Consider the following 22,764-nt stretch of genomic DNA (forward strand, 5'->3'; position numbering starts at 1 on the left):
AAGCCCTCTCTCATCAGAGCCTGCCAGAGCAAGGACACATGGCCGTATGTTGCTTTCATCACATAAATAACAGCGATGGGTTTTTCCCCCGACTATAACATAGTCATATTCCTTGTTTTCACACAACAGAAAGGTGTAAAGAAGGAAGTAAAAATCAAATCACTGACAATCCTACATCCTGAAATAACCTCAGTTAATGTTTGTTGTATACCCTTCCAATGTTTTTAGTGTGTACGTATGTGTATGGGTCCTTTTTAAAACAAAAACTAGATATTAGTGTTCAAGTAGTTTGATTTTGTGTGTGTGTGTTTTGTTTGTTTTTGAGACAAGGTCTTGCTGTGCTGCCCAGACTGAGTGCAGTGGCACAATCGTGGCTCATTGCAACCTCAGCCTCCCAAGCTCAAGCTATCCTCCCACCTCTGCCTCCTGAGTAGCTGGGACTACAGGCACATGCTGCCATGCCCGACTAATTTTGTTTATTTTTTGTAGAGATGGGGCCTCGCTGTGTTGTTCAGGCTGGTCTTGAACTTGTGAACTCAAGCAGTCTTCCCACCTCGGACTCCCAAAGTGCTGGGATTACAGGCATGACCCACCACATCCAGCCATTGATGTGTTTTACTTTTTTATGTTAACAATCTTTAGTAATATTCTCCATACTAGCCAATTTACAAAATGTACATTATCTTTTTGTACTCAAAAATGTGGAGCATTTGACTTACTAGGAAAAATGTGAAAACAACTCTCTACAAGGATAAAATAGAAAATTCAAAGGATTTATGCATAATCATTTTGTACCAGTGCCTCTTACTACCTTCGGAATGTCCTTCATGAACTCTTAGCTGTATTCATCTCTTAGTAAGGATATATTCTTTTTTAAAAATCAACTTTAAGTGTAATTCATGTAATTAGGCCAGGCATGGTGGCTCACACCTGTAATCCCAGCACTTGTGGAGGCCAAGGCAGGTGGATCACGTGAGTATGGGAGTCTTAGACCAGTCTGGCCAATAGGGCGAAACCCCATCTCTACTAGAAAATACAAAAATTAGCTGGGCATGGTGGTGTGTGCCTGTAATCCCAGCTACTCGGGAGGCTGAGGCACGAGAATCACTTGAATCTGGGAGGCAGAGGCTGCAGTGAGCCAAGATCGTGCCACTGCACTCCAGCCTGGGCGACAGAGTGAGACTCTGTCTCCAAAAAAAAAAGAAAGTGTAATTCATGTAATCAAACTGCATCTATTTAGAGTTTATAATACCATGGGTTTTGAGAGTTGTGTGCATGCACTTGCGAAAACCACTACCAAAGTACACAACATTTCCATTATCCCCAAACAACTCCACATGTCCCTTTGAGGTTCCTCATCACCCCAGCCTCCAGTTGGGCAGTCAACTGATCTGCTTTTATATGCCATCGTTTGCATTTTCTAGGATTTTTATAAGTGGAACTGTACAGTATGCACTCTTTTGTGTCTGGCTTCTTTGATTGGAGGTGTATTTTTTGTTTGTTTTAATATAAATTTTAAGAGGTACTTCATATAGAAAAGTACAAAAATCATAAGTATATTGTTTAATCTGTGTTATCTTTTTTTTCCCCTCTGAGAGAGGTCTTGTGTTCCTTGGCTCAAGCTGTTTTCCTACCTCAGCCTCCCAAGTAGCTGGGATTATAGGTATGCACCACAGCGCCTGATTTATGTTATTGTTTTCTGCGTTTTTAAATAGTCTAGTAGTCTTTTTTTTCTTAACAACTTTTTTTTTTGAGACAGAGTCTTGCCCAGGCTGGAGTGCAGTGGTGTGATCTCAGCTTACTGCAACCTCTGCCTTCCAGGTTCAAGGAATTCTCATGCCTCAGCCTCCCAAGTAGCTGGGATTACAGGTGCATTCCACCACACCCAGTTAATTTTTGTATTTTTAGTAGAGATAGGGTTTTGCCATGTTGGCCAGGCTGTAGCTGGCCAACAGATGTATTACATCTGTAGTGTACGTTTTGTAATTGGCTACTATGGAGAATATTACTAAAGATCATTAATGTTAAAAAAGTGAAACTCATCAATGGCTGGACGTCGTGGGTCATCCTTGTAATCCCAGCACTTTGGGAGGCCGAGGTGGGAAGACTGCTTGAGTCCACGAGTTCAAAACCAGCCTGGACAACACAGTGAGACCCCCCCCACCCCATCTCTACAAAAATAAACAAAATTAGTCAGAGGTGGTGGCATGTGCCTGTAGTCCCAACTACTTGAACTCCTGGCCTCAAGTGATCCGCCCGCCTCAGCTTCCCAAAGTGCCGGGGTTACATGCGTGAGCCATCATACCCAGCCTATTTTTCACACCTATTATGCATGAGTTCATAGAGAATAAGTCCCAGCAGCTCAGGCTCCTTCCCGCTGGTTCCCACAAAGTACGCTTCTCTGGGTGGAGCAGGCTGGTACTTCAGTCTAATCCAGGTAACTTTCTCTTTGGCTTCCTTCTTTTTCTGATCATTTTCCTTCATGTGTTTCAGGAAGCTATCTCAGCTCTTAGCTTAATATGCTCCATACACCCATTAATTCTTGGCAAGAATCTTGCCCTTAACTTGTTTACCACAATGCCAGCAGCATGCTGGGTAACATTGTAGACTCTTCCAGTTTAGCCATGGTGACACTTGTGGGGCATTCCTTTTTGAACGGTGACCATTCCCCTGATGTCTACAATATCATCTTTTTTTAAAAAAAGGTTTTTTAGCTTATGTATTTATTTTTTATTTTTTTTGAGACAGGGTCTCACTCTGTTGCCCAGGCTGGAGTGCAGTGGCGCAATCTCAGCTCAGTGCAACCTCTGCCTCCTGGGCTCAAGTGATCCTCCCGCCTCAGCCTTCTGAGTAACTGGGACTATAGGTGCTCGCCACCATGCCTGGCTAATTTTTGTATTTTTTGTGGAGACAGAGTTTCACCATGTTGCCCAGTCTGATCTCAAACTCCTGGACTCAAGTGATCCATCAGCCTTGGCCTCCCAAAGTGCTAGGATTATAGACCTGAGCCACCACACCCTGCCAATATCACCTTTTTGATAGATTCACATATATGTGGCCAAAGGAGCAACTTCATGCTTTCTAAAAGGCCTGGAGAACATATGTCAGGTACTTCTCTCCTCTTTCCCTTTTGTATTCATCATTTTGGTAAATTATTGGAAGATGGCGATTCTGGCCAGAAGGCTATCATTTTTAATAGATTCTTTATCAGCATTGAGTTTCATTAACAGAGACCCAAAATAATACAGGTTGAGTATCTCTTATCGAAAATACTGGTGACCAGAGGTGTTTTGGATTTTGGATTTTTTTCTTTTTTGGAATATTTGCATTATACTTACCAGTTCATCATCCCTATTTGGAAATACAAAATGCTCCAGTGACTATTTCCTTTGAGCATGATGTTGGTGCTCCAGAAGTCTCAGATTTTGGAGCATTTTGGATTTTGGATTTTCAGATTAGGAATGCTCAAACTGTACTGGCTGAACAAGGTAGACGTTTCTTTCTCATGTAAAATCCAGAATGTATGACAATTCTATTCTATAGAATTCGCAGGGATCCAGGCTTCTTCCAGCTCACTTGGTGCCTTAGCCCATTTTGTGCTGCTATAACAGAACACTTGAGACTGGGTGATTTATAATGAACAGAAATGTGTTGGCTCATACAGTTCTGGAGGCTGGGAAATCCAGTATCGGGCACCAGCAGTTCTGGTGTCTCATGAGGGCACGGTCTGTTCCAAGTGGCACCTTGAATGCTGCTGGAGGGGAGGAGCGCTGACCCTCATGCAACAGAGGAATGGAAGAGGCAAACAGAGAGCCACTCCCGGAGTCTTTTTTCTAAGGAAAAGCCTCAGTCCATTCATGAAGGTAGAACACGCATGACCAAAACACTTCCTGTTAGGCCCCACCTCCCAACACTGCCACAGTGGCCACCGAATTTCAACATGGGTTTTGGAGAAGACAAACACTGAATGGCATAGGGTAGCATAGGGTGTGGCCCTTGTCTTCATGGTCTATGAAAGTGACCAGAACATCAATGTCACATCTACCTTCCAAGCAGCGAGGTTAAAAAAAGAAGAAAGAAAGAAAGAAAAAAAAAGACAGACAAAGAGCACGTGGCAGCTATCTTTCAAGGAAGGTTCTGGAAAATCAACCTTGTCACTTGGCTTCATCTCAGTGGGACACTAGGTGTGACCATAACTAGCTACAAGGCAGGCTGGAAAATCATTTTGGGGATCTTTTTTCTGGATAGCCATACACTTGCATTAAAATAAGAGACTCTATTATTGTAGAAGGAAAGAATAGATTGGGGATAAAGCAGCAGCCCGTGGTACAGGCTGGTGGTGTTCCTTTGTGGGGCTGTTCTGCAGTTCTAATTGCTGGGCATGTAGGATTGCTCCAGGGCTTTGGCTGTGGTAAACCATGCCGGGATGCCCAGCTTTGGGTCTCATCTGTAGTCAGGGCCACTGCTCGCCCAAAAGCACCTTTATGTGAGTGAGAGCAAGGCCTACATAATCTGACATGCTAGCCACTAGGCATATGTACTATTTACATTTACATTCAAATTAATTAAAATTCTTAAAAACTAAAAATTCCATTTCGGAGTCACAGTAACTACATTTTGAAGACTCAGTGGCTGGCTAATGGCTACTGTATTCGATAGAGCAAATATAAAACATTTCTACCATTGCAGAAACTTCTGTTGGACAATGCTCTTCCAGCTAAGGCAGCTTCATATTGGTGCGACCGACTAGGTGGGCCAAGTGTGGGCCTGCCTCAGCCTTCCTTGACATCTCAGCCAGGCTGCCTTAGACAGGGGCCAGCAGCAAACAATATGTGGCACCTTGCCTTTAGTAATCCCAAACGCTGCAGACAGTCTCCTCTTAGCAGCTAGCCTCAGGACGAGTCGGATGGATTGTTGGACTGAGAGAAAACAGTGAGTACTGACTTGGGTTTCGGGGAGGCAGTTCTTGCTGGGTGGTGAGAATGTTTATGTAACCTGCAGGTAGCATGGGCTGGTTCTCCTGTTCTTTATTCTTTTTGTGGGAAGGTGGAAGTGGGAGAGGAATTGAGCCCCATCCAACCCACCCCTATTCAGAACTGGAAAGAGTACACTCAAGAGTGGATGATTGCCTCTGAGTATTCCGTCACTCAGGAGATGGGGAAGAGCTACACACGTCTGTTTTCTGAAAATTATGGTATTTTTAGCTCCAAAAGAGTTTAAAGCAGATTTAAATGCACAGTGGATAATGATAACTTTCACATCTGAGCGATCTCAGAGGACATCTGCTCGGATGCTGTTCAAACACGCTCTGACTGGCTCAGTATGTTTATTTTTCTTTTGACAATGATAAGTGGTGGAGGGAGAGAATGAGGATTTCAAGATCTGTCATAAGGCGACTAAACTGGGTTGCAGCCCAGGGTCCTCTTAGGAGAGAGGAGTTTACCCTGCACTAGGTCTCCTGATCTCCCCTGGTGGGAAGGTTAAATGTCTAGTAAAAGCTTCTAGTAGAAGCTTTGGGGTGGTCTAGACTCCCATGCCCTGCAGTGAAGGGGCCACAGAGGAGCTGTGAGGGAGCACCCAGGCACCCTCATGTGGCTTTTCTGAGTACAGCAACATAGAAGCACTGCTTTGGAGCTCAGGGCCTGTCCATACAGTCCTGCTTGGATGGTTCTGGTTGCAGAGAGCTCCTGCTAAATCTTTCCTGTTGGGTGAGGTCAGCTCTTCCTGTTAGAAAGTTCTCATCTGGACTCTGCGGTGGCCTCTCTGCGCCTTTCACTCACTGGCCCTAGAGCAGCACGGTGTGGCGTGATCTTCTCGGGCAAGGTCCTTACTCTGTGTGCTTCAGTTTCCTATCATGTTCCCATGATAATAGGACCTGCCCTGTGACAATGTTGTGAGGTTTAAATGAGGTAATAATATATGAAGCTCTTAGAACAGTTCAGTAAGGTTTGCTGTTGCTATTTTTTATTACCTTTTCTTCTCCTAAGCTACTTTTTTTTTTTTTGAGACAGGCTCACTCTGTCACCCAGGCTGGAGTGCAGTGGCATGATCTCGGCTCACTGCAACCTCCACCTCCCCGGCTCAAGTGATCCTTCCACCTCAGCCTCCCAAGTAGGTGGGACGAAAAGTGCGTGCCACCATGCCCAGCTAATTTTTTGTATTTTTGGTAGAAACAGGGTTTCACTATGTTGCCCAGGCTGGTCTCAAACTCCTGAGCTCAAGCAATCCACCCACCCCAGCCTCCCAAAGTGCTAGGATTATGCCCAACCTAAGCTACCGTTTTTACCTCCCAAGCCTTGGTGTAGGCCAGGGAGGCACTCTCCTTTGACAACCAATTGCAAAGGGTCAGGCAGGTCTTTTTGACCGAGGTTGGAGGAAGGGCAGATTTCCCACACAGGAGCAGCAAGGCACAGGGGACAGAGCGGGCTGCAAAGCCAGGCACCAGGGGCGCATCCAGACTCCATCTTTTACCAGTGAGGTGTTCTCAGTGGGCCGCTAAACCTCTCTGAGCCTCAGTTGTGCCAGTTGGGAAATAGGAGGATAGGTACATACTTCAGAGTCATGGGAATGATGATGAGGCAGTGTGTAACTAGCCTGGGCTGGCTGAAGGCACATAATAAATAAGTGCCTCCCCTCCTCTGTTGACAGGAGCCCCTTGTTGAACAGAAGTCCATGTTCTCTCCCATTCAGCCCATAGACATTTCCTGGGGTTGGTTTTTCATATAACAGTTTCAGAATGGTTCATGTTGTGATGGAGGGGGACATAGGGACACAGTCCAGGGGGCATCAGAGAGCAATTTCAGGAATCTGACCAGTTGGCCAACAGCCTAAGCCTCGCCACATTGCATGGCAACTTCAATAAAACCACTTGGCCAGCTCACCCAAGGGCTGGCCTCCGGGCTTTGGCAGTCAGACCCACTGCATGTCCCCAGGTGTCAATCTGTTGCCCCAGTACTGGTTGCAGCCCCAGTGCAGGCTACAATTGCACCAACTTTCCTGAAAGAATGTCAATACTAGAAGGGCCTTGAAAAATCTTGTCCAAGCCCTGAATTTTACATCTGAGGTGAAGATGGCCTGAGAGGTGGAGTGGTTGGCCGAGGTCACACTGTGACAATGTAGAGGCTCTCTGGATGTCAGTGCCGTGTACCGCTTCCGTCTCCTTGTAGCCTCCTTAGTCTGGCTGCTATGCTGGGAAGGGCGTCCAGACCTAGGTGGGCCCAGCCCCAGGTGTTCTTATGGTCCCTGCTCTTAGCCTCTGCATAGCACTCATCCTAAAAGGTCTGGCTGTCCCATCCTGACTCGGCAACTCATCCCTTCTAGAAGCAGAGCTGCAGAACTGGATCGCACCCGACCCCCCAGCATCTCTCCTGGCTCCTTTCACACGGCTTCTGCCTTGCCTCTTCCATGATGCTGCCTGTTGCTGAGAGTGTGTAAGCCAGGAATTACCCCCTTCCATTGTCCCTGCACGTGGAAGTTTGAAATGATTGCTGTCTGAGAACTGATGACAGCAGATCTATAGTTCGCATAGCCTGTGTGGTAGGAAGAGGCTGAGAAGCTTTCGCAGGTTCAGGCAAGTTGGTACCTTACGAAGACATATGCACTTGGTCAGGCTGTCAGTTCCTAGGACCAATTCCTCATCAGCTCTGCCTGCATCATTTTTAGGGAATTTTTCTACTTTTTCCTTTCTATGTTGACTGCAATGAGAGGCATAAGCGGCAACCGCAGTAAGCTCTCACATTATTGCTCAGGAAGAGAAGACACTAGGGGGGCCTTCCTATCCCCATCCTTTATTCTCTAGCCCTCTTCATTCCACATCACCCCGTGGGAGAGGGCAAGAGAGGGCTCTGTTCTGTGGGTCTGTGGGGAGTAGACGGAAACTTCAGGAGGCCCAATTGGATGTTTTTTTCATGTGAAGTATCTTTGCGCCTCGGTCTTCTGGTGAGCAATAGCTGTATCTAAATGACCAAGTCTGTTTGTCATGGTGAGCCCGGCCACATCAATGCTATGTTTGATGTGTTTTATCAAAAACTGCCTGTGTACTAGAGAAGACATTTTTATTCCCCAGCTCATTCTGTTTTTCATCTCATCCCTCACATTTTATAGGCCTGATGTTTTAAGAAAAGTTATTCTTTCACTATAAAACTTGGTTTTATTAAAATACACTTATTTTAACTCATTTCCCAAACTAAGTTCATGTTTTAAAATCTCCCACGGCTCTCTGTACAGTCACCAGGTATTACTGGAATTGCTAGTGTGGTTAGACAGTTGGATATTTGCTTTTTGGGGGGCATTGAGTGTTCTTGGTGAAGGAGCTGGAAAAGTGGAAGGGGCCAGGAACCCAGGGGCTCAACTGAAGTTCCAACTGAGTTACCACCTGTGCAACTGTGCAGGTGTTACTTGTCATAGGTGGTAATCTGACTTTTACTTATTATTTGAGCCCAGCTCAGATGCCACCTCCTCCACGTGGCCTTCCCTGCTGTGAACGGAAGCTTGTGGCTCCTGCCGCTTGTCAGCACACTCTCTCCCCTCTGCCTTTTTTTTTTTTTGAGACGGAGTCTCGCTCTCGCCCAGGCTGGAGTGCAGTGGTGCGATCTCGGCTTACTGCAAGCTCCACCTCCCGGGTTCACTCCATCCCCTCTGCCTTTTGATGTGCTTTGTTGTGTCTCTTTTCTCAGCCAGATTGTCAGCTCCTTGAGGACAAGCTCTATGTCTTAACTCTCATCTTTGCAGCTCTCCCCTGGGGGCATCTTCAGCCCCTGCATTCCCCCTGCCACCCGCTAGCCCCTGCAATCACTGTGTCCCTCCAGGGCTGAGTGGGGTGCTCCCCACACAGTACATGCTCAGTGCATACCTGTTGAAACGGAATTTCAGATTCTCAGTACCTTTTATGGAATATCACTTTCTGCTGAGCATTAACAGTTATTTGTACACGTTTTATTTTTCCTGTAAGGTCAGGGCTGGTAAACGTTTTCCATCAGGGCCAGACAGAAGAGACCTTGTGGACCATACGGTCTCTGTTGCAATTACTCAAATCTGCAACCATAGACGATGTGTAAATGAATGGGTATGGCTGGGTTCCCATAAAACATTATTTACAAAACAGGCAGTTGGCCTAGATTGCCAGCCCCCTTAGCAGATTATCAGCTTCTGAAAAGGCAGGCTCTGTGTCTCATTTGCCTTGTGTCTAGCAGAGGCCATGCAAAGAGTGAGTGCTCCATAAATACTCATTTGGGGATTATTAAATGAAACAGAAGGCTGGAATTTGAGCTGCACACATACAGGCCTCATGACCCAGTGTTTCAATTCCTAGGTCATACCCAACAGGATTGCCTGCACGTAGTCACCGGAGGGCATGTGCCAGGGTGTCCATGGCAGCACTATTTGTCATGGCCCCAAACTGGAATCTACCCCAGTGCCAGTTGACAGGAGATAATTAAATAAATTGCAGCATATTCACAAAATGGAGTACTATGCAGCAATTAAAATAAATGTGCTCTATGTAAAAATATGGATGAATCTCACAAACACGATGTTGAATTAAGACGAAGCTACACATAAAATATTACATATTGTATGACTCCATTCACAAAAAGTTGAAAGGCAGGTAAAACACATCTATGCTGTGAGAAGTGAGGAGAGTGGTTACCTTTGGTGGTGGAGGTGGGCTGGAAGGGGTTCTCGGGAGCTTCCTGAAGCACTGGCTGTGCTTTTTTCCTTGATCAGTGTGCTGGCTATGGGGGTGTGCTCAGTTTGTGAAAATTCTTCAATCTGTGCACTTAGGATTTGTGTACTTTTCTGTATGAATGTTATGGTTGCATAAAGCATTCCATTTAAAACAAAACAAAAAGTAAAGTAGTTTGTCCAAACATTATTTAACCAAAGACTACTATCAGCCGTTCTGATTTTCTGTCCAATGCTCTTCAACTGCTGACCCCAAATATGGGCTCTTTGTCCTAGAAAGGGGAATATGGAAGCCCTGTCTCTCCTTTCGTCATCTCTTTCACCCAGGTGTACAAGAGCAGAACCCGGCATTGAGTATTTTGAAGATGGAGCCAATGTCCCTGGTCTGCCCCTGCCTCGGCCTCCCCCACCACCTCTGGCATCCATACCTGCGGTGGGTGCTGTAACGGCATCTGGGCTTTGTCATCTCCTTTGCAGAACATCGTAGCTGTGGGAGCTGGGTTCTGCGACGGCCTCCGCTGTGGAGACAACACCAAAGCGGCCGTCATCCGCCTGGGACTCATGGAAATGATTGCTTTTGCCAGGATCTTCTGCAAAGGCCAAGTGTCTACAGCCACCTTCCTAGAGAGCTGCGGGGTGGCCGACCTGATCACCACCTGTTACGGAGGGCGGAACCGCAGGGTGGCCGAGGCCTTCGCCAGAACTGGGAAGGTAGCCCCTCACCTACTCTCCCGCACCCCCTCCTTCCTCACTTGAGACTCCTGGCTTGGGGTGAGCTGCAGCCCAGTGGAGATTTCATGCCAGCATCTATTTGCTGGGATTGTTCTGTTTGCCTGGCTGCTTTTTCACTTGACTCTTCTGTTCTTTATCTTTGTGTCTTTATCTTTCCTTGGCTTCCAGCAGGGGATTGAAGCTCTTCTCTCACTCTGCTCTTGAAATAATTGATGCTAGGCCGGGCGTGGTGGCTCATGCCTGTAATCCCACCACTTTGGGAGGCCAAGGTGGGAGGATTGCTTTAGGCCGCAAGTTCGAGGCCAGCCTGCACAGCATAGCAAGACCCATTCTCTAAAAAAAAAAAAAAAAAAACACTTAAAAATTAAACAAATAAATGATTCTTTAGTCTTTACCATAGTTTTTTTTAATATATAATCCTTTGTTTTTAAGACCATTGAAGAGTTGGAGAAGGAGATGCTGAATGGGCAAAAGCTCCAAGGACCGCAGACTTCTGCTGAAGTGTACCGCATCCTCAAACAGAAGGGACTACTGGACAAGTAAGTCTCTCAGTCGCCCATGAGACCAGATAAATGTCCATCATTCCTATTCTCAGGACTTCCAGCCCCACGGAGATGAGCTAGACTATTTGACAAGTGCCCTTAGAACTTATCTGGATTAGTTCAGTCCTTTGTGTGATGTGAACGTCTGTGATGAGAAGCATCTACCTACTCCCAAAACATGTGTTTACACAAAACCAGGCTCAACTTCAATGAAAGGAGCTCAATTCTATAAGTCATGTTATAAAATACAAAATTTAAGATTCTAGTTTGTCTCGCAGGGTGGTTGGTAAAAGCTACATATCATACGTTTTAAAATTTGTAAAAATTACTTTTTTGTTTTTATTAAAAAGTATGGTTATGTTATTAAAATGTCAAGTCAGAAAAGAAGGAAGGATGAGTTAGCCCAACATTATACCATTAGAAGGTAGCTCTGTTAAGTTTGGTGCACAGCCTTCCAGTCTCTTCATCGGGTGGGTAGATGGGGCTTAGGATGGGATGGGATGGGATGGAATGGGATGAAGGGATGGATGATGGGTGGGTGGGTTGGCAGGTGGGAGGGGATGGGATGAGATAGATGGATGGATGGATGATGGATGGGTGCATGGGTAGATGGGTGAGTGGATGGGTGGGATGGGTGAATGGATGGATGATGGGTGGGTGGGATGGGATGGGATGAGATAGATGGATGGATGGATGGATGGATGGATGGATGGATGGATTATGGATGGGTGCATGGGTAGATGGGTGAGTGGATGGGTGGGATGGGTGAATGGATGGATGATGGGTGGGTGGGTGGGATGGGATGAGATAGATGGAGGGATGGATGATGGATGGGCGCATGGGTAGATGGGTGAGTGGATGGGTGGGATGGGTGAATGGATGGATGATGGGTGGGTGGGTGGCATGGGATGAGATAGATGGAGGGATGGATGATGGATGGGTGCATGGATAGATGGGTGAGTGGATGGGTGGGATGGGTGAATGGATGGATAGATGGGTGGGTGCATCCATCCTCCATTGCCCTTCCAGGCCAGTTGTGTGTTAAAGGTGGGTTTAAGTCAGTTTATTTGCCACCTGATTGAGAGAGTGAGCCCTGTAGCACCAGAAAAGCTTCCCAGCCTCTCCTGAGGCCACTCCCCAGCCCTACCTGCTCCACAGCACTTTCTCTTGCCGATTTACTGAGCATGATTGTGGAGGACCATAATCATGATGACAACTACACCACCGCATAAATGCTTATGCAGCATATTGCATGTATCCTTAACTCTCCCGTAATACTCTCTGGGGGAGGGGAAGTCTTGTTGCCTAGGACTGAAGGGAGCTGGGCAGCTGGAATGACATGCTGATTGTGGCTAATTCAGAGCATGAGCTTCTCTCCAAGCTGGGAGGAGGGTCGTGGATGTTGTTGCTATTATCTCTGGTTGCAGCTCCTTTATCCTGGTTCTGTCAGTTTAGGTGTCTGCTGGTCCCAGTCATGCATCTTTACCTCCCCCTGCACCCAGCACCCCTCCTCCTTTTACCCAGAACAAATTAATCAGCCATGGAGTTCTGTACTGAAAGTTTAAAATGAGGGTGGATGGAGCATTTGTCTTACCTCTTTAATTTGCACTTTATTTTTCTGAAATGGCTTTTAAAACCAGCCATGCAGAGATGGAAGTTCACAAACAGGCTGCCAAAGGAGGAGAACTACCTTTAAATTGTGACTAAAAGGAAAATGCCTCTGACATGCATGGTTTTCCTTACCTACTTAGCAGCAGACAGTGATATGTTTGTGTGTGGTTGGACTACTTTAATGACCACTGAGCATTTATCAAGAAATTTTTTTAAGTCTCAAAAAAAAATAATACTTGGCTGTTTAGTGAGACTCTCCCAACCAGAATTTTCAAGTGGCATCTTGAAACACACCCCAAGTGTGCTACCATGGGGTGCCTTGATAGGATTCTCTGGATGGACAGGTTGGCTGGGCATTAGCCTGTTAGCTCCAGGGGGACATGGACTAGAATTGCGATTCTGGGGCCAGTAGCTGCCTGTTTTCAAAAGCAGGTGTAATCAAGCAGGTAAATCTCTGCTCTGCGCAGACATCTCTCCTTGGTCATGTCCCATTTTATTTCTTCTGATTAGAGATTGAACAGGCTCCACCTGTGCTTAATAACATCGCTGCTGGATTGGACGTGGCAGCACCCTTCTGGGCTGGAGTGTAGAATCCCCTGGGACTCCTCCCCATTCCTTGTACCACCTGCCTCCCAAAGGCAGAGGCCTGTCGTGCTCCCTTTGCACCACCTCTTACTTTGATTCCTTTTTTCTTTTTCATTCTGACCACCACTACTCCGGTCTTCCTCTGTTTCCTTCTCCCTCCCTTCTCTTCTCCATTGCTATAGAAGAAATAGCAGGAGGGCAGCATTCAAGGCTGCCCTGTGGCTTATTAGCCATGTGGCCTTGGGCAAGTCACGTATTTAGCTGTTCTGTGCCCCAGTGTTCTTATCCACAAAATTAAGATGGAAGACCAGATGAACACCATGGTCCCTACCAGCTTGAGCATTCACATTCAGAGGCCTCCTGCTCTTATAGAGTGAAGCACATGGTCCTTAGGCAGATGTGGCCCCCCTCAATCTAGCACCAATGTAACTTCCTGCAGTACATCCTCTTACTCCCTATGCTACCGTCTTTTCTTGAATGGAACTTTTCTTTGCCTCTCATTTTACCTTAATTACCTTTTCAAAGGCCGTGTCACATTCTGAGATACTAGGGGTTAGGACCTAAGCATATTAATTGGGAGGAGGGCACAATTCAGCCCGTACACAACATGTTCTCTGAGGTGCATGTTGCAAGCTCCTGGGTCTCACTCTGTCACCCAGGCTGGAGTGCAATGGTGCAATCTCAGCACTGCAATCTCCGCCTCCCATGTTTAAGTAATTCTCTTGCCTCAGCCTCTCCAGTAGCTGGGATTACAGGCGCGTGCCCCCATACCCAGCTAATTTTTGCATTTTTAGTAGAGACTGGTTTTTACCACGTTGTCCAGGCTGGTCTCGAACTCCTGGCCTCAAGCAATCTGCCCACCTTGGCTTCCCAAAGTGCTGGGATTACAGGCATGAGCCACCACGCCTGGCCTGGCTTTATTTATAATACTGCACATCCCTGCACTTAGTCTGAAGTCTGAAACATCTTAAGCCCTCAGTATTGATTAGTGGGGATAGCTGACTGACTGGTTTGTCCTTTTTTTTTTTTTTTTTTTTTTTTTTTGAGACAGAGTCTTGCTCTGTCGCCCAGGCTGGAGTGCAGTGGCATGATCTTGGCTCACTGCAACCTCCGCCTCCCAGGTTCACACCATTCTTCTGCCTCAGCCTCCTGAGTAGCTGGGACTACAGGCGCCCACCACCACGCCCAGCTAAGTTTTTGTATTTTTAGTAGAGATGGGGTTTCACTGTGTTAGCCAAGATGGTCTCGATCTCCTGACCTCGTGATCCGCCTGCCTCGACCTCCCAAAGTGCTGAGATTACAGGCGTGAGCCAGCACACCCAGGCCTCTGGTTTGTCATTTTTTGAAATGAAATGTTGTCTTTTTCTTCCTTTCACCTCTAACTTTATTTAGAGAGTCTTCCAAACTGATCTAATTGTCCTTTTAGCATTTTATGTAATAGAAAATAATATTTAGATGGGCAGTGTAGCCTAATGGTTGATCATTGGCTTCAGAGTCCAAAACTGTGGTTCAATTTACTCATATATAGAATGGGGACAATATTTTCTACCTCATGGGGTGATTGTAAGGATTAAACAAGTTACTTGTCTGTAGAAATTTCTCTTCCACACACTTCATATCTCTTGTTAACATCCCTTCCACAGAATGCACTTTGGAAATGATAGTTTTAAAAGTTGGGAGTGCTTTCAGCTGCAAGAGCAACACACAGTTATAACAGGGAATATGGAGGTGAACATGATTAAAGTGTTGGCCCAGTGGCTCTGGCTCTGGATTAGAATCTCAGTGATCCTGTTGGCTTTCCCTTGAACCTCAAGATGGCTGCAGCAGCTCCAGGCATCACATTCACTTTTACACTCAGGAAGGGAACAAGAGTAGTCTGGGGTAACAGATTTTTCCTCTAGTGCCTCTCGAGAAATCTTCCTCGAGAAACCTTCAGCAGATATATTATGTCTTGCTGCCTAGGACTGTGTTACTTGACCAATTCTAGGTGAAAGGCTAGGAAGGTGAGTAGTCTCTTCCAACCTTGGGGAAAGGGAGAAGCAGGTTGGAAATGGCTTTGGATGGCCAGTCATCTGCTACCACACTGCTTTGGGGACATATACATTGTTATTGTTTTAGGAACAGGGAAACATAGCATGGAAGGACAAAGAAAGGGGCTGAAGTTTCTAGGCTTTAAATCCAATCCACAGGAATTTATTCAACGAATTCTCACAGAGCACCTGCCCCTTGCCGTGCATGGTGCCAGGCACTGAGGATACAGTAGTGAAAAAAACAGACTTGGTCCCAGTCCTCAGGGAGCTTTCTCGGTCCAGGACACACTATCCATCTTGTGGCTGCTATTATAAGCTGTTGTTACTGCACATCCACCATTTGCCAAGTGTGTACTGTGTGCTTCAAACATATGTCATTTAATACTTGCAGCAAGGCTGTGTATCCAGTCCCATTTTACAGATGGGCAAACAGGGTCAGAAGGATTGTGAAACTTGCCCAGAGTTAGTAGTCTGTAGAGTCAGATTTGATTAGGTCTACCTGACTCCAAAAAAATAAAACATTCCACAAAAAAGTAGCAAAACATTCCATACCTTAAAAAAACTACAATGAAGAAACAACCCTACAACGATAGACTCTCATAAAGACATGTGATCTATTAGTACTATTTGTTCTTCTTAAAAATTATCATTATAAGGTTCTGTCCAGCTAATTTTCAGGATTGCCTTTCAAGACTCTATTGATTCTGCCAAGCTCACTTTGAGCTATGTGTGTGTGTATTTAAAAGCCTGGGCCGGCGCGGTGGCTCACACCTGTAATCCCAGCACTTTGGGAGGCCAAGGTGGGTGGATCATGAGGTTAGGAGTTTGAGACCAGCCTGACCAACATGGTAAAACCCCGTCTCTACTAAAAATACAAAAATTAGCCAGGCGTGGTGGCACACACCTGTAATCCCAACTACTCTCAGGAGACTGAGGCAGGAGAATCGCTTGAATCCAGGAGGCAGAGGTTGCAGTGAGACAAGATCATGCCACCGCACTCCAGCCTGGGCGATAGAGTGAGACTTTGTCGCAAAAGAAAAGAAAAAAGAAAAAAAGCCTGATGAAATTATTTCTTTAGTGATTTTTCACTTATATCTGTATTCACATCTTGGAAGAAAAGGTAAGATAAATCAAGCTTCTGACATAAGATGAGTGCTTTGCTAATCGTGGGTCCTCACTCGGATTCTTGCGGGAGCATTCCAGCCTACATTATTTGTGGTGATGTGTAGACTGCCTCATTGTTACCTTGGGATGATTCTTTTTGGAGAAGGGAGAGCAATGCCTCCTTGCAATTTAAAAATTTATTTTTACAACTTTTAAAATAATGACAGAATATAGATTCCTCCAAGATTTGACCAACAGTTGGAGCCACAACTCCTATGTAAATGACAACAGTTTGCCCTGGTAGGATCACCGTGTGACTTGGTTGTGGACAGTGTGCTCCAAGCTTAATTAGGCAGAGGATGGTCTAGGTTGCCCCAGGATCTGACAGCCACATTCCAGAGGCTCTCTGCAGACCAAATAATAAAGGAATGTAGAAAGTGCTCACTGTGTTTTCCATAGTCACATACTAACCTGCAATCTGTTAGGACAGAAAACCTAACTTATTCTCTGAGGTAAATCCAGTGGCCTAACTTTGTCTTTTCACATTTCCTCCCAACTAGGTTTCCATTGTTTACTGCAGTGTATCAGATCTGCTACGAAAGCAGACCAGTTCAAGAGATGTTGTCTTGTCTTCAGAGCCATCCAGAGCATACATAAAGTGAATCATGCAACGTGTTGGGGGAAGTTCTGCCTTTCTGATCAATCTTTTGGGTTCACGTGGAAACCAGGACTTGGCAACATGATGTTTGACTGTAATCTCATCACGGATATGTATGAATTTTTACAGGTTCGTTTTTGAATTGTGAGAGGCAGTTCATTAGCAAAGATGTACTGGGCAGTAACTAAACACACATGCAAACATGTGAATGGTGGTTTATTCCTCATTCTGTGGATGTTTCTATGAGCCAAAATTTGATGTCTTTTTTTCAAAATTGCTTATGAAATTTCCACACAATCATAGCTTATAAGATTGGAACGATCTCAGCTAAATTTTTTAGGTGTAATTCATATGTATTTGAGTGGAGGATTTTTTTTCTCATTTTTCTAGTGTTAAATTTTAACCAGCATTAACATGGTAGAGTGGAGGAGTGAGTGTGTTCAAAGATCAACATATTTAACTTTTAAACACTATCTCAAAGCCAGCATAATTAACTACTTTGATTGTGGGCTGACCTTTGTTTTTTTAACAATCAGGCATTTTTAATTAGATAATCCACTCATGTATTTCCCCCTCACTGCAGTTGTCTGCATTTTTAGCCTCTTTTCTCTTCGTTAGTTGTCAGAATATGCCTTCGTCAAGGCTCAGAGGTAACAAGACAGAAAATTTATCTGGGATTTTCCTGCTGTGGCTGGCACATTCTTCTGATTAACAGACACTTGTATGATGCTTTAGGCTAGTTAGTGCATTTTTTAGCAAACATTTATCTTAAACATCACAGATCCACTGGGGGGTGCAAGGGGCTACTGTTAGTCCTCTTGTTAGATGCAGTCACTCCTCCTGGTCACCTAGTGAGCAGGGACAGAGCCAGGAGTCAAGTGCAGTGCCAAGGTGCATGACCCTCTGAGAAGTCACTGGGCTGATTTGACCTCCGACTCATTGGTTGTGCAAATGCCATGTGCAGCCTTTCCTGAGGCCATAGGAGGGCTTCCTGCAGCTGAGATCTATGCAGGCCATCCTCTCAACAGGTGCCACTCCAAGGGCGGTCCTCGGTGCAGCAGCATCAGCTTCACTTGTGGGGGGGTGGGGGAAGGGGTGGTCTCAGAAATGCAGGTTCCCAGGTCCCACCCTGGACTTCTGAAGGGGTGTGGCATCTGTGTTTCTGATGCTTACTACAATATGTGAACCACTACTTTAGAAAATCTGCTTTAACTTGGCATTCCTCTAATTGTGTTCCCTAGGAAATGACTGTCCCAAGAGCCAGTGATTATTCCAGGTGTTCCCTGGAAAGGTCAAGTGAGTCTGGGAAACACTATGTCTGTACACCTCTTGAAGGTGTCGAATGTATGTTTATACATCAGTGGAACCCATTTTTCTAGCCTAGCAAGTCCCAAACACATTACGCTGAAGAGATTTTGGTGAGGAGACTTGCTGGAGTTTTCAGGGAACACTGTTCTAGGCTTAGGTGACCTTAGGATCACTCAAGTAGACCCTTCACTCCCTGCGAGAAATTAGGATGAATAACTACCTGTGGCATTGTTGGTTCTGAACTTTTACAGTTCAGGCCTGCTGTGAATCTTTGATGAAGCTTTAAGGTGACACTGTTGTACAAGATGTCAGCTTTGCTGAAACGCACATTACCTGGAATAAGTGCTTTAATTGTAGAATTAGAATGGGATTTACTGTACTGTTTTAAATGAGATTGGCTTCAGAATCCATTACAGTTACCTTACATAGCACTTGATACGTGTTAAAGGAACATATGAATGTAATTTATATATTCCTAGAATTTAAGTTACTTTGTGAGATTTGGGCCTGTCCCTCAACGCCAGTTTAGGATTTCTTTTTTTCTATACCTTGAAATGATTATAAAATAGATTTTCATGGGAATTTTAAAAACTCTATCCAAAACATTTTTGGAGCATTTTAAAGCCCCATACACAGAAGTATACGAAAGCACACAAAACACTCCAAGTTTCAGCAGTTTTAGCGCCACCATTAACCCACTTTGCTTGTCTCATGAAAAATCTTTGTTAAAGTTTGTACACAGGTAACAAAAAGTTACTTTAAAAGATATATAAAGGGCTGTAAGCTAATTGTGGTGTCTAGTAAGTAGCATAATGAGATGTGAGGAGTTGGAACTTTGCGTGTTTTGCGTATTTTCATCTGCATTCAGCTTCTTACTCTGGGTTTGTACTCGAGTGTTATTTCTTTACAAATGCCCTTGTAATTACCACTCTGAAGTCTGCTGACTGTGTCTCTTGAAGATACTTAGGATATTCTGCACATTATGGAAAAAGGTAAATTTTAGAAATTTCTGCTCTACTAACTGTAGATATTTATGACTCTGCGAGTTATCTATTTTTATAACCACCTGTGGTCCATTGTTCATTTTAATTCACATTTCTTATGAAGTATGGTAACAGGGAGGGAGACACCTAGATTAGCAGCTCAATTTGTACTACTTCAGCCAATCTGTGAATGTAAAAACTACACTGTTGCCTTGCTAGGATCCACCCTCCTATAATATGGAACAAATATCTGAATGAAATCCACCCTAGGAGACGGAATCAAACTAAACTTGTGGTTTTTCATTTAACTTTTGACTACAGCATGGCCCCATGGCATCCACACCAAGAGGGTGTTGTGATGAGGTGCCGGTGTGCAAGGTGAACTTTAGTTTTTCCACTGGTTCTTATCTGCTAGCCTTTTACATACATGTGTACTATATTTGTTTATAGACTGTAGGTGGATATATAATTTAAAAGCTTGATTTAATAAACATTTAACCCCCTAAACTTGCACCGTGGATCCTGTTTTTCTTTTTATCAGCTTAGGTAATCATTTTATTTGCCGGCTTTTTCTTTTTTCCTGAACTGTGTTTCATTACCAATATCAAAAACAGTTTTCAACAGAAGGGCTTCATCTCTAATCCCAGGCCTTAAATGCATCTGTTTTTATTGTTTACTGATATTTTTATACAATTGCAGTTTAGGATGGAGACCTTCTAGTGAATTTGAAATCCCCTTCTCCCCACTCCATGTATACCTTTAAAAGCTGGGAAAATATAACCAGTGCTGATCTCGTAAAAATGTAAGGGAAATTCCTAGAATCCTGAAACAAATAGGGGACTGATTGCCAGAGTCGAAAGGATTGAGTTGTGAAGCTTATGCTACACGAGAGCCCACCAAAGGCTATGTTGTCAGGGAAAAAAATGAAATAAGAAAACCCAGGTAGAGGTACAAACAAGGAAGCTGGGCTCCATGTGAGAAAAACGTTTTGTTTTGTTTGCTACAGAGTCTTGCTCTGTCACCCAGTGGTGGCACACACCTGTGGTCCCAGCTACTCGGGGCTGAGGTGGGAGGATCACCTGAGCCCAGGACGGTTGAGGCTGCAGTGAGCAGAGATCATGCCACTGCACTCCAGCCTGGGAGATAGAGTGGTGAGACACTGTCTTGAAAAGATAAATAAAATAATTGAAAAATAATTCATTATGAGTGAAAACCAACAGATTTTTAAAAACAGAGTTAGAATCTTAGGATTTCAGATAATTTGAGTAATACGATAGATGCTTTTTAAAAATCATTTGAAATCCTTTATAGAGATGGGGGTCTTACTATGTTGCCCAGGCTCGACTGCAGTGGTGTTATCATAGCTCACTGCAGCCTCCAACTCCTGGGCCCAAGCAGTCCTCCTGCCTCAGCCTCCAAGTAGCTAAGACTCCAGGGGCATGGTACCACACCCAGCTTTTTTTTTAAAGTAAAGATAGGGTCTTGCTATGTTGCCCAGTCTGGTCTCAAACTCCTGGCCTCAAGCAATCCTCCTGTCTCGGCCTCCCAAAGCCCTGGTACTACAAGCATGAGCCTGGCCAGATGCTTTGAAAGATATTTTTAAAAATAAAGGCATAAAAGAAGGATTAAAAAATAAATTGTATAGGAGGAAATAAAAAAAGAACCCAGCCAGGCCGATTTGAAAAGGAACCTATTCAAACATTTAGGAATGAATATAATCATTTGAAGTTTAAAAATAGGCAGATGGAAAGATTAAAGACTAGATTTGACAGAGCTGCAGATGGAATTGGCAAACTGGAAAATAGATCTGAGGATATTAAAGTAGCAAAGAAAATATTTGAGAATTTAAAGGTTAAGTGGAAGATAGAATAGGACTTGAACATACATCTGATAGGAGTTACAGAAGAGAGAAAAAGGAGGCAATTTTTGAAGAAAAGGCTGAAATTTGTCCTGATTTAATTATGTGCATTCAATTTTATGTTATTCTCCATAATGTATTTCCATTAAAATTTAATCACATGGTCTTTATAACTTTTTATGACTGCATATAAACTAAGTTGATGGTGAACGTTTTTGAGGAAATACGCTTTATGAAGAATCTGTGTGGATAATCTAATTTACTGAAGCTGTGATTGATTCAAGTTACTGAAGCAAGTGATGTTACCTTTGGTAGGATGGGAGACAGCAGGCCTGGTACTGTGGGAAGACTTGTTCTAGCTCCTGCTTAACATTTAATATCCATGTTGTTTAGCCAAGTCAGCTAACTTCTCTTTGAGGTTCATTTTTCTCATTGGTAAGTGGGAATGATATCTGTGCAGCCTACCTCATAGGATTGCTGTTAAGGTCCGTAAAGAGCAGGAAATCAACATATTAAAGGAGAAAAATTAAATGATCATGGTGATATCTGCTTGTGGCAGAAACAATGCCATGTGTTCACTAAATTATTTTTTCTTTTCTTTTCTTTTTTTGTAGATACACAGTTAAATTACATTTCCCAAACCCCCAGCAGTTAGGTGGCATCACATGATTGAGTTCTAGTCAATGACACAGGGAGAGAAAAGTGTCACTTTCACGTGTTCTGTCTGATTCTTTATTATTTCTTCTGTGCGTGCTGGTTGTATATCAATTTCCAGTATGTTCTGGAAGCCATACATTGAAGATGATGGACCCCCTTTTCAGCCAGGATTCTACAAGACAATATGGAGAAAGTACACCCCAATCACGTTGGTCTGTGATTGATAGGTACAAAAATTATTGTATTATGCCACTGAGACATAGGAGTTACTTGTTATAGCAGCTAGCATAACTTCACTTCATACATTGCTAAAAAGATGTTTGAGGAGATCCTCTTGTGGTTGATAAGTGTGATGATTGAGTTTTCATGCTCATGTATGAGATGTGCCCCCACTCAAACTTGTCACAACATCTGCTTACTATCAGACATGAAAAAAAATAGATGTTTCAGGAATTTAAAAATTGAACTTGCAGAAACATCAAGAGATTAGGGAAATTTTAATCCCTTGATCACTACAGCATCACAGTGTCTGTTTTGCCATCACTTTTTTGGACACAGGAGGCTATATATGAGTGTGGGCGTGCCTATGGGTATGTCTGTCCGACCCTTCCCTACCCAGGATAACTCTGGCTAAATCCAAATTTGTATATCCAATAGTCCTTCTTTCTCTCTCTCGCTCTCTTTTTTTTTTTTTTTTTTTTTGAGACAGAGTCTTACTCTGTCACCCAGGCTGGAGTGCAATGGCATAGTCTAGGCTCACTGCAACCTCCGCCTCCCAGGTTCAAGTGATTCTCCTACCTCAGCCTCCAGAGTAGCTGGGATTACAGGTGCATACCACCACACCCGGCTAATTTTTGTATTTTTAGTAGAGGCGGGGTTTCACCATGTTGGCCAGGCTGGTCTCAAACCCCTGATCTCGTGATCCATCCGCCTCGGCCTCCCAAAGTGCTGGGATTATAGGCGTGAGCCACCGTGCTCAGCCTCATCCTTCTTTCTCTAGGACTAATGCCAGCAA

The 22,764-nt window shown here is 44.3% G+C and overlaps 1 protein-coding gene and 1 non-coding gene across 3 annotated transcripts in view; both read left to right on the top strand.

Moving 5' to 3' along the window:
* GPD1L (glycerol-3-phosphate dehydrogenase 1 like) overlaps nt 1–19,741 on the top strand; it is a 61,932-nt gene extending 42,191 nt beyond the window's left edge. For both annotated transcript variants that reach the window (XM_016940624.2, XM_016940623.3), the window contains 3 exons: nt 10,159–10,392; nt 10,846–10,952; nt 16,846–19,741. In XM_016940624.2, the coding sequence (XP_016796113.1) occupies nt 10,159–10,392; nt 10,846–10,952; nt 16,846–16,942 (438 nt within the window). In that variant the 3' untranslated portion in view covers nt 16,943–19,741. The remainder of the gene's footprint in view (nt 1–10,158; nt 10,393–10,845; nt 10,953–16,845) is intronic.
* A 2,336-nt stretch (nt 19,742–22,077) lies between these two features.
* On the top strand, nt 22,078–22,177 carry LOC112208869 (small nucleolar RNA U13). The gene has a single exon (XR_002943420.1). It is a non-coding gene; the product is annotated as a small nucleolar RNA U13 (small nucleolar RNA).
* The last annotated feature ends 587 nt before the right edge of the window (nt 22,178–22,764 follow it).

The sequence above is a fragment of the Pan troglodytes genome, chromosome 2, assembly GCF_028858775.2.
Source record: "Pan troglodytes isolate AG18354 chromosome 2, NHGRI_mPanTro3-v2.0_pri, whole genome shotgun sequence".
NCBI lineage: Eukaryota > Metazoa > Chordata > Mammalia > Primates > Hominidae > Pan > Pan troglodytes.